This window comes from Spermophilus citellus (assembly GCF_964194105.1).
Source record: "Spermophilus citellus genome assembly, chromosome: 10".
NCBI classification, from domain to species: domain Eukaryota; kingdom Metazoa; phylum Chordata; class Mammalia; order Rodentia; family Sciuridae; genus Spermophilus; species Spermophilus citellus.
Window position 1 is genome coordinate 75,632,666 of NC_138197.1, and position 12,630 is coordinate 75,645,295.

The window sequence follows — 12,630 nt, forward strand, 5'->3', positions numbered from 1 at the left end:
TTCTCATTTAATAGGTGGGATTGTCTATTGTTAGCTGGTATCTCTGCCTTCAGGATGCTGAAGATAACCAGGGTGGGAAGGCTGGTCTTGGTGCAGGGCACCTAGAAGTGAGGTGTGGCACTTGTCGGTCCCTGAAGAGAGACTGCACCTCAAGGGTCTTTTTTTGGGTCCACTCGTGTGACTTGAGCACCCTGTTCTTTCTGCCTATCTTGCCTGAAGATTTCCCAGTTCCTGGTTTCTCTGTTAGTCTCCAAACTGTTGCACCCTCTCCCTCTCCCTTAGTGGTTCCCAGTTAAGGGACCTCTCTCACTGGGGCTCCTGTGGGTGGCACCCTGGAAACACTGTGCACTCCTCTAAGAGCTGTTTTGTGTTGGTCTGTTACTGTTCCAATTTGGGAGCTGCCCCACCAAAGATGGTGAGAAAGGTGACCCAAGATGGAGGAGGGCTGCTTCCAGCACCAAGTGCCTGGTCCAGTGGGGGGAGCTGGGCGATGGTGTTGTGCAATATGTTCAGAGATGAGCTTGGTGTGCAGTCTTCAGTGCTGTCTTCAGAGCTTGTGGAATGTCCCCTGGTGCAGGCAGACTACCATGTGTAGGGGACTTCACAGTAGCTACTTATATGATGGAGGCTGCCACATTGGTAGATGAGGTCCACAGAAGAGTGGTACCCCTATGAGTGGGTAGCAGATGAGTGTCCTGCATGGGAGTGGAGTGGAGTGGCATCTGGGAGTTCTGTGGCAGTGCTGATGTGGTGATCCTGCTAAGGCTCTCGGAAACTCTGTGTGGGCTAGTAGTTGGGTATTGGGTGTCGGGAGTCAGAAGTCCTGCTCTAATGCTGAGGCCCAGAGCCCTTCATGGATGCACTGCACTGGTGATTTTTGCAGGAGAACAGCTGTGTAGGTGTCCTCTATCACTCTCAGGGAAGCAGTATTCCCACTAGTTGAGAGGTTATGCATAGTAGAAAACATCTAAAACAAACTTATTTTTCTATAATTACTAACACTTTCATTTACCAGAGAGATGCATCACTTTCTGGATGGTGTCCTTAAAGGCTTGCTTCACTTGCTGATTCCTCAGAGAGTATATAAATGGATTCATCATGGGAGCAACAGAGGTATTGAGAATAGTGACTCTTTTGGTCATTGATGATGTTTCTCTTGCAGAGGGATTAAGATAAATGAATATGCAACTTCCATAAGAGATGGAAATGACAATCATGTGAGAAGAACGTGTAGAAAATGCCTTTTTTCTTGGACTGGAGAAGAAAGTTTCAATATTGTCCTCATAATGAAAATGTAGGATAGAATTATTAATGCCAAAGTGAAAAGCAGAATCACTACTGCAGAGTAAAATTCAATCACTTCTAGGAGCCATTTGTCTGAGAAGGATAAGTTCAATAAAGTGAAGTAGTCACAAGCAAAGTGATCAATGACATTGGAGCCACAGTAATCTAACTGGAGAAAAATAATAACTGGTGGGAAGATGTTTAAGAATCCTGCCAGCCAAGCACAAAAGACAAGCAATATGCAAACTCTCTTGTTCATGATAGTGGTATAATGCAGGGGTTTGCAGATGGCTACATAGCTATCATAGGACATAGTCATTAGAAGGTAAAATTCAGTTGTACCCAAGAAGATGGAGAAAAACAACTGAGACATGCAAATCATCATATGAAATTCTTTTGTCATTAATAATAATTGTTCCCAGGAATCTAGGGATGCAGACAGTTGTAAAGGTGATTTCTAATACAGAGAAGTTCCTGAGGAAGAAATACATAGGAGTCTGTAGATGGGAGTCCACCAAAGTGAGAGTGATGATTGTCAGATTTCCAGCGGCACTCAATATACATGTGATAATTAAAAAGAGAAATATCACAACCTGAATCTCTGGGTCACCTGATAGTCCTACTAGAATGAATTCTGTGGGTACAGTGTGGTTTTTCATTGTCAATCCTTTTTTCCACTGGGTTAGAACATAAAATGTATGTTCCAATATAATGTGAAAATATTAGCATGAGATTGAAGATAGGGCAAAACACTTTAAAAAGATTCATTAAGATGAGTTTTATGTAAAATAAAAAGAAACATTGTCCTCACCAGTATCCCTCTCCAATTTCCATTGTATCTCACATCCAAATAATGTGTATTACTGAAGTCAAATATTGATATCTCTTCATTGAAAATACACTATTACAGGCCATGGACAAAAGGTTACAGTGATAATATTTAAATTGAAGCTATTTCTTGCAATATTTCTTTAAAATTAAGTTTTTATTTATTTACAAAAATATTTATTTAATAAAACACATGAACTATTGTAATTGATATTTTTCTTTCCTCAATATTACAAAACTAATCTAGAATACAGCACAATTGAAATAAGAGTTTGAAAGTCTTCAAAGTTTATTTAGGCTTACTTTCAGATGTTATATTTTGAGAAACTCAGTCCCCTGTAGCTTAGGCAAATTTCACAAGTTTAACAGCCAGTCACTGTAATAATCATCTAACTTTAGAAACTACAAGTTTATTCATGGAAATGTGTTAGCGTCCTTTCCTAAATTTCCAACTTTACAGTCTGGCTAATGCAATTACCCTCCTTGACTCCTTTATTTTTCTAGTAAAAGGACTAAAAGGACAAGAAAAGGATACTCTTTTCAATCATTGCCTAGAAGTATTTTAATTCATAAAATGCATGATTCAATCAGTTTCACATTATGGCTGTAGCTAATGAACAATTTGATGATCAAAATAGCACTTACTGGGAAGAAGATATTCTTTCAGTTAGAGAATGCCCTGTTTAAATCCTATTTCCATCACAGCATAGCATTTAAACATAGGGAAAAAATAATAAAAAGAGAAATCCAAGTCTGTTGCTGTGCTGTCTTGGGATCCCATTGATGGTATTCCCAGTAATAAATAACAAGTAAATTTGTAATTTTCTAAAATAATATATATTCCATTTCATTTATACATTTCAAAATACACTTTGCACATACAACTGTAGATTTAGAACCCTTGTAATATTAAAAATTAAATAATTGAAGAATAACTAGCCTACTTTCTGTTCTTGATGATTAATTCTGAAATGCTACCACCTGGGTTTCTTAAATAGTCATATTTCACAGCTGGTCAATGGTTTCAGCAGCTTCTTTGATTTCCTTTGTACTCTCAAAACAAATGGGGTGATTTAAGCTTTTCATGGACCTCTGAAATTTCATTCACTTTAATTAGAGACCAGTAATATTTGACCAATAAGTAGAGTAGTTCTTTTAAAAGTAAACTTCTTGGAACATTTTATAATATTACAATTAATCCTGTGTTTCTGTCTCTCACAAGATCCATGTGTAAACAGAGTTAAGTTTATACTGACTAAAGTACTCTTCCATTTGTCCCTTTCCATACAATGCAAAATACTTATTAAAAACTTTTTCTTTGCCTTTACATAACTGTTTTAAATAAATATTTTGTAAACCTATAATCCTACATGCATGTAATATTTTCCATAGACACCAGAGATTGTTACATTTTCCTGCAAATGTTTATTTATACAATATAAAATAAAAACTGTTTCAATCTATGTATATTATACTAGTGGAGTTGGACTTATTTTTATCAGTCTCTTATAACCTTGAGAATTCATTAAGTAAATGAAGAGTGCCAAGGAACGTCATTATTAAAAAATACAGATGAATTGTTGTATTGTGTTTTTTTATTAACATTGATAAGAAAGTATAAAATGTATTGATGTTAATAAGGCATGTATATAAATAACATGTGATATTGGGTATACAAAAGTGTGATTTAGAATTTGATTTTCCTATTGCTGTTTGAAGTAATACTATTTTCTTTGAGAAATTCTGGGCCTGTTTTCAAGAATGTTAGCATATTTGCATTCCTTGAATTTTGACAACCTGGTCAAATCTTCCTTACAATAATACAAGGAGATGGTGGAAAACGCTACTTGAGTTTCTAGTCTGACTTAAGTGTCTTCTGAAATGGCCAGTGTTAAGGATGTATGATGAGTGTTATCTCTCTATCCTCATTTACATTTAGGGAGAGCCTTCTTATGCCCATAACTAATGTTATACCAATATTTGTTGAAAGTTGCATTTACTTTCCTTTATTGTATCATATACTTTAATTGAACTGTTGCTTATAGTTATGCATATGTCATCCTCTTATTGCAAAAATAGTTGTGATACAAGAAAATAAATATCTAAATATATAAAATAAATATCTAAACTTATAAAATTGTTCTACATTGAGAGATATGAATTTTATAACTAGAAAATTATAATACTCACAAACCATACATAAGTATATATGCAACAAACGTTTTCTATTTAGCAGTTTCTTCTTATTTTTCATATATAACAAATACACAAGGCATGTTTGTATTAAATTTCAGAAGTGTTATCTCTGATGGATTGGAACATGAGAGTATCTGGAAGTAGGACAAAGGAGAGAAAATAAGAAAAGATGAGTAAGCCACTAGTGAACTTAAAGAAAAATGCAATGGCATTGAGTTCTGTTGAATTGATACCTGACACACATTAAAAAAAAAGCTAGGCATTGAAATGACTGGCTCAACATATTTATGTAGAAATAATAAAAACTATTTCTTACTTATGAACACTGCATTTCATGCCCTCAGTTTTTAAATATAAATAGGGATTATTTTTCTCCCTAAACCTTTAAGAGCAATAAATATAGCAATCATTGTTTGAGATTTATTAATTATCAGGCATTGAAATTGACTAAACATTTTGCTTATCTAATTTTTCTAAACAGAATAAAAACCATATGAGGCAACTTTTATTCATATAAATGCTTGAAGAAGAAAGTAGTTAAATATCTAATCCCCATCATCTGTGTATTTGTCAGCAGTGTAACCTTATTAATATTTTTAGTGGAAAAATAAAATGAATCTCTATTAGACAAAGCATAGGATTTTATGTAAATATCCTACTATATATGCTTCTTTAAAATATTTTCTCACAATCTTAAGTGTGAATGGCCTGCCTCTCTTATTCCACAACCACATGCTCATTTTAATTTTCTATATTTATTTCTTTATTTTTGTTTCTCTTACACCTATAGATTTTCTCCTGACCTCCTAATATTTCACTTTTAATTTTTTTCTTTAGTTGTTTATGGATCTTTAGTTTATTCATTTATTTATATGTGGTGCTGAGAATCCAAACCAGTACCTCACACACCGAGGTGAGTGCTCTACCACTGAGCCCAGCCCTCACTTTTTTTTAATATTTATTTTTTAGATGTAGATGGACACAACACAATGCCATTATTTTCTTTTTTTTATGTGATGCTGCTGAGGATCGAACCCGGCTCCCACCTGTGCTAGGCGAGCACTCTACCACTCTATCGCTGAGCCATAATCCCAGCCTCAGCCCTCACTTTTAATTTTGACTGATCTGTTACACATCTATCCATCTACACAAAATGTAATAAGACACTTACTTTGTAATAACATGCCCACTTGTCTCCAAGGTGCTCTGGGGATTATCAGTGACTAGATATTAAGCCAACAAAACAGAGTTCAGCTACCAGATCCCACCATTGCTTTGAAAGGGGATTGGAATTTTGTGAATGGCAGAGCAAGATGGTGGTATAGGATTCTCTATCCATCATTGCTTTATAATTTGTACAGCTATACTCATATGCAATTAGTTTAACAACAGCCAAGGCAACCAGGTAAAACATCAACAGAACTCTGTAGAAGTGTAAGAATAAAATTTGACACATCAAAGAGGATATAATGCATGTTTTTTTATTATCTTTGTCACCTGTCCCAAACCCCAGGCTGTACAGTGTGGAGAGCGACACCATCTACATGGCAAAAAGAGAGGTAAATGAACATAGGAATTGGCCTTAGATTCAATTTGAGACCTACCACAATAAACACAGCACAGGTAGACTACTGGCTTAATATTGGACCTATGGACTGAGCTTCTAGATTCACTCTGGAACAAAAGACACAAAAAATCCATCGAGATTCACTCACTTTCTGATTCTCAAAACCACAAGCAAAGTGCAGTGGACTTGGGTTTTGGACAAATCTCATGGATGAAAGATCACACTAGTTGTGGGATTCAGGTGCCCCCAGCACTGGACCAGCTCAATGGCCACAGAATTACATTCCAGTGTTGAGCTACTCTTGTCTGCCCAAGATTAGAAGGCCACAGGATTACAGCGCCCCCCCCCACCCCCCATTGCCAGCTGTGGCAATCCTGTGGCAATGGCTGCAGTGTTTATGGGCTTAGGGAATACTCCAGGTGGTCTACTCAGAAAATATGAATAAACTTATTTTTAAAAGATGTCCTTTAACAAAGTGATACTTAAAAGACTGGAACAAATGCATATATTTTCAACAAGTTGACATCAATGCATGACCAGAAGAATTAAGAACAACTGAGGAAGCATGAATAAAATAAAGCATAAGGCATCGATGACTGGCTCTAAAGAGAGATGTATAAACTACATAACAAATAATTCAAAATAGCTTTTTCAAGGAAGCTCAGTGAAAATCAAGAAAATACAGAGAAATAGTTCAGAAATATATTAGATAAATTTAACACAGAGATTGAAATAACAGGAAAATCAAATAAATATTGAAATTACAATAAAAATGCAATATGGAGCATTAATATCAAAACTGATCAAAAAAAGAATCTGAAACTGAAATAAGAGAGAAGCTAATTTTCAAATAAATATATTTGAGAGAAGAAATGTGTTAGAAGAAGAAACTAAAAAAATTTTAAAAGTTCATAGAATTTATGAAATGGTGATAAAAATGAAGAAAATGTCTAAGTCATTAGCATTCAAAAGATGGTAGCGAAAGATAAATTGGTAGAAAGATTATTTCAGAAATGATAACGGAAAACATTACAAACCTTGAGAATATTTAGGGAAGGGGGGCAAAGGTAACCAATAAGGATCAATTCAAATAAAGACGTATTGTAATCAAACTATCAAAGATGAAAGAAAAAGAGAATATCTTAAAAGCAGCAAAAGAAAAGAAGCAAATAAAGTGCAAGTGAGATTAAGTACACCTATAGAAGACCTCTCAGCGGAAATCTTAGAAGGTGAAGTGGGATTATGAAAGCAAAGAGCTGAAAAAAAAAAAAACAACAACAACAACAGCAACAAAAACCCCCTGCCAACCAGTAATATTGGACCAGGTAAAGTTGTCTTTCAGTAATGAAGGTAAGATAAACTTTCCCAGAAAAATGAAAGTTTCCTTGTATTTTATTTTTAAAAGTAAATTCATTTTAAAACTTATGTAAAACATAAACGTTATACATGATAATAGAGTGCCATGGAATCTGTTGACACATGTGTACATTGTATAAAGTTTAAATTGGATTAAACATAGAAATATTCTTTCACCAATATCATTTATGATGAAAACATTCAAAATATTCCATTCTAATTTTTTTATATACACAGTACATTATTGTTATTTGTAGTCACCCTGCTGTGCTATAGCACATCAGAGTTTTGCTCCTATTTAATTGTAATTTAGTATATCTTGGTCAACATTTCCCTGTTGTTCCTATTCTCCCAATTCTTGCCTCTGTAACTACCATCTACCATTCAACTCACCTTCTATTAAATCATATATATATATATATATATATATAACATGAGTGAGATCATGCATTACTTTTCTATGTTTCTAGCTTATTTCACTGAATATAATGATCTCCAGTTCTACCCATTTTTTTGCAAATAATGGAATTTATTTTTTTTTTCTATGCCTAAAGAATAGTCATTATGAACCACATTTTTTTTATTCTTGTCAGTTGACAGATTCTTTCCATTTCTTGACTATTGTGAATACTGCTACAAGAAAAATGGAAATGCAGATGCCTCTGGATATATAACTAGTAGTGGGATTGTGGATCACATGAATTTATATTTCTAATTTTTGAGGAAACACCATTTTATCCCTAAATAATACATTAATTTGCTTTCTCACCATCCGTGTGTGAACATTCACATTTTTTTCCCAATCCTCACCAATATTTATCAAAATCTTCCTGATAGTAGCCATTTTTATTGGAGTGAAGTGAGAGCTCATTGTGGTTCTGATTTGAGTTTCCATGACATTAATCTTACAATAAGAAAATAATTTCAAAATTTTAATGTGGGCTTTGAAAATTTAGTGTGTCTAATTTTCTTAAAATTTTGTTGAAGGTAAGATAAGAACAAATATGATAACTCAAAAATTCAACAAATACTCCTCCACATGTTTATAAGGAAAAACATATGCCATGTTTCTTATAATTTATTGGGTAATAATAAAATATATCATTTAATTTCACTTAATAAGAATTCACCAAATTAAAACTCAGTATTTCTATGGATTATGTAACTACATAAACAGACAATTAACTTTTTCCTTTTTTGTTAGAGTTGAACAGACCAAACTGTACTTAAGAAAAAAGTTTTTTTTTTCTTTTTTCTTTCTTTTCTTTTCTTTTTTTACTGAGTTTGATCAGAAGCACAGCTTTTGTTTTGACATGGCAGTTCAGTTTAAAAGTATTTAACCACTCACACTATTTCTGTGACAGCTTTGATAACTCATTAGCCACTGGTAAAACTATTGCTACAAATACCATAAGAGTTTGCAAAGACATAATAATTTTATGTGGTTAGCAATGTCTGACAATTTTAAGTATTAAGATAATGTTAGCCAAGTGCAGTGGTGCACACCTGTAATACCTGTCATCAGGAAGCTGATGAAAGAAGATTGATGGTTCAAAGCCAGCCTCAACAACTTTGAGGCACTAAGCAACTTTATGAGACCCTGTCTCTAAATAAAATACAAAATAGGGCTGGGGATGTGGCTCATTGTTTGAGTGTTCCTAAGTTCAACCACTGGTACTGCCCCCCGCCCCCCAAAAGAGATAATCTTAGCTATAAGAGGCATGTCTATTTATCTAAGGCTTTGATATATATATATATATATATATATATATATATATATATATATATATATATATACACACACACACACACACACACACACACACACACACACACACATACATATACATAATCCATATCATGGCTATTATCCTGGTACAAGAAATAAAAATAACAATTGCTTTACCTTTCTTATTGGTAAAATTATGTAAATTGTTAATGTTGTGAGTTAACTGTTATTATTTATATTTCAGTATATGTTTAAATATATACATTATAGAGGCTGGGATTGTATCTCAGTAGTAGAGCATTTGTTTAGTGCATGTGAGGCACTGGGTTTGATCCTCAGCACTACATAAAAATAAATAAATATAAAAACGGTATTGAGTCCAAATATGTATAAAAATAAATCTAAAATATATATATATATATATACAATATATTCCTCATACAGACATAAAATTTATAAAATTACATTGTGATAACCTATTTTCTTATTTTATTCTTTCTTGCTTAGGACTGCATAAGAACAAGAATAAAATTTTTCAATTGCTGAACCATATTTTAGTGGACGTATTTTTAAAAAATGTATGTAATACATATATGAAAGTTCCTTGGAAATATTTAATTCAAAAAGCTACCAGAAAACATTTAATTCAAAGCTATGTGTTCATCTATAAATCATAAGAATTCCTAATGTCTCAGAGAGACATTAACATTTTAATTTCTTTTTAAAATATATTTTTTAGTTGTTCATGGACCTTTATTTTATTTATTTGTATGTGGTGCTGAGAATCAAAACCAGTGCCTCACACTTGCTAGGCAAGCGCGCTCCCACTGAGCCACAACCCCAGTACAATATTTTAATTTCTTATATTAGAATCCTTTGATTTCCAGATATTAGCAGGTAGTTGAGATGTAAGGACTAAGAATTCTTTGAAATGTTTTTAAATCAGTATAATGATTTTTATTTTATAAATATTTAAATTCATTGTGTATTTTACTTTGTAAAGTATACTAGTCTACAAAGTTAGAAATAAAATATATTAGTCTTCAAGTTTTCTACTCAACATTACTTGGGAAAAAATTTATAAATGGAAAAATTTATCTTGAAATACTCTTGTGGTATAACTATTAACTGATAACTCAAGATAAAAGTTTAATTGTTGAGTTGATAATCATATAGTAACATAATTATAATGAAACTTAAATTTATATTTGTATATTAAACAAGGAACTCAATTTACAGAGAAAATGAAAGTGATGCTCTTTAAATTTCACAAATCTGTACATTTAAAGATACAATGCAATAGAACACATTACCTATAGGGACTGAATCTAATGAATCAAGGTACAGAATATGTAGAACTAAATACATTATGACATTATTAATATTCACCTTGAAAACATGAGAGAAATTCCATCTGCAGTACAATGTGGTGATATAAACAGAATTAAACTATTTACTATATCATAGAGTATATTTTAAAAAAATACATGCCATTTCAAAAGAAAATTCTGTATTGGAAAACTTTGTCATACTTTTAAATAACTTGGTAAATAATATGTTGGATGTCCTTGGGTGTGGAAGTGGAAGAAATGGACCAGAAAAAAAATTCAAATTAAGTATAATGTGACATTTAAAGAATTTATTAGAGAACAAGAATATTTAGTAAAGATATTTATGAATTTCAAGATTTTACTAAGTTGCTTTTTATAGTGACCTTTTTTTTTTTTTTTTACAAAAGTTTCTTTTATTTATTTGTAGAAAATACTACTCTGTGGACCACATCCTTGAAGGCTTGCTTTACTTGCTGGTTCCTCAGGGTGTAGATGAAAGGGTTCAGCATGGGGGCAACAGAGGTGTTGAGAATAGCTACTCCTTTAGTCAGTGATGCCTTTTCTTTGGCAGACGGATTAGCATACATGAATATACAACTTCCATAAGAAATAGAAATGACAATCATGTGAGAGGAACAGGTGGAGAAAGCCTTTTTTCTCTGGCTGGCAGAGGGAATTCTCAAAATGGTCCTGATAATGTACATGTAAGATAAAACCACTAATGCCAAAGTGAATAGTAAAGTAACCAGAGCAAAGTAGAAACCAATGATTTCTAGGAGCCATGTATCTGAGCAAGACAGTTGTAAGAGGGGAAAATAATCACATGCAAAGTGATCAATGACATTGGAAGCACAGTAATCCAGCTGGAGTAGAAGCATCAACGGGGGGAAAATGGTCAGAAACCCACCCGCCCAGGCACACAGCACAAGCAGGGTGCAGAGTTTCCTGCTCATAATGGTTGTGTAATGAAGGGGCTTGCAGATGGCAACATAGCGGTCATAGGACATGGCAGTGAGAATGTAAAATTCTGTCACTCCCATGAAGATAAAGAAAAAAAGTTGTGCTGCACAATTGTTATAGGAAATGGTCTTATCCTGGGTGACAATAGCGCCTAGAAACCTAGGGATACAAACAGTTGTAAATGAGATTTCTAAAAAAGAGAAGTTCCGGAGGAAGAAATACATAGGAGTCTGTAGATGGGAATCCACCAAGGTTAGAGTGATGATAGTCAGATTCCCAGTGACACTCAATATGTAAGTGATAAATAAAAACAGGAAAATTACAATCTGAAGTTTAGGATCATCAGAAAGGCCTAGGAGCACAAATTCTGTGATCACTGTATGGTTCATCTCTCTCTCTCTTTCTTTCTGTTTTTCCCTGTCTCTGGGTCTCTCCTTTTTCTTCTTTTAAAGATATTGGGGATGCAAGAAATTAAAGAGAGAAGAAAGATATAATTATTATAAACAATTTAGTCCTTATTGATACAATTCTAAAATATCTTCCATAATCTTTAACTATTTTATTTACATTATTACTCTTTTTGCATTATATTTTATGACATATTTGTAAGGCCAGTTTGTTTGCTACTGGTTCTTTTATTTTAAATCTAGTAACAGTGTTTAGGTATTTTTTATAAATTAAGCCACATGATTGAGCAATGTTGAATAAAACCAATAATTTTTTATGTTGAGTCAAATTTCTGCAAAAGATTATTACCTTTTTTGTTGAAAAAGTTACATGAATCATGCATTTTTCTTTCTTTTCCTGTGGTGAATATGTAAGCTCATATTACAACCTAAAAAAGAAATAAATTATCTTGATTTGATCAAATGGCAAAAGTAAAAATAAAATAAAATAAAAGTAAAAAGTAACAACTCCTTATTCCTTTTATGATATAATAAATCAACTAATGATTCTATTAAAATATGAAATACATTTTAAAAATATAAATTATTTGATTTAATAATTCATTGTATATTAAAATTACTGTTTTGGAGTAATTATCAAGATAACACAAGAACATTATATACATAGTATATATATAAATTTACTGTAAGATAAATAATGTGATTATTTCATGTAGCAAACACGGAATGTGTTTACTTCTTGATTTATCTTATAATTCTATTAAAATCTTTAATGTTTGATGTCTTTGATGATTTTTTTTAGAAATATATGTGTACACATACATACACACACATATGGGGCACACATTACACAGACATTTTTCATTCATGAGCTTAAAGGAACATATATTTATTTTTCATTTTGCTTTGAAGCATAAATTTGAAATTAATACTTGCCTTAGATCTTGGCAGCTCTGTCACTTGGATTAGAGC

General features: G+C 32.7%; 1 protein-coding gene and 1 pseudogene across 2 annotated transcripts; both read right to left on the reverse strand.

Annotated features, from left to right (window-relative positions):
- Positions 1–1,004: 1,004 nt before the first annotated feature.
- On the reverse strand, positions 1,005–1,943 carry LOC308658840 (olfactory receptor 6C3-like; annotated as a pseudogene). The gene has a single exon. The product of its transcript is annotated as an olfactory receptor 6C3-like (transcript).
- An 8,765-nt stretch (positions 1,944–10,708) lies between these two features.
- Positions 10,709–11,640, reverse strand: LOC308658866 (olfactory receptor 6C3-like; the record flags this gene model as incomplete). Its single annotated transcript, XM_081311782.1, is given in 2 exon segments — positions 10,709–10,725; positions 10,728–11,640. Coding segments are annotated over 2 exon segments (930 nt in total).
- Positions 11,641–12,630: the final 990 nt, after the last annotated feature.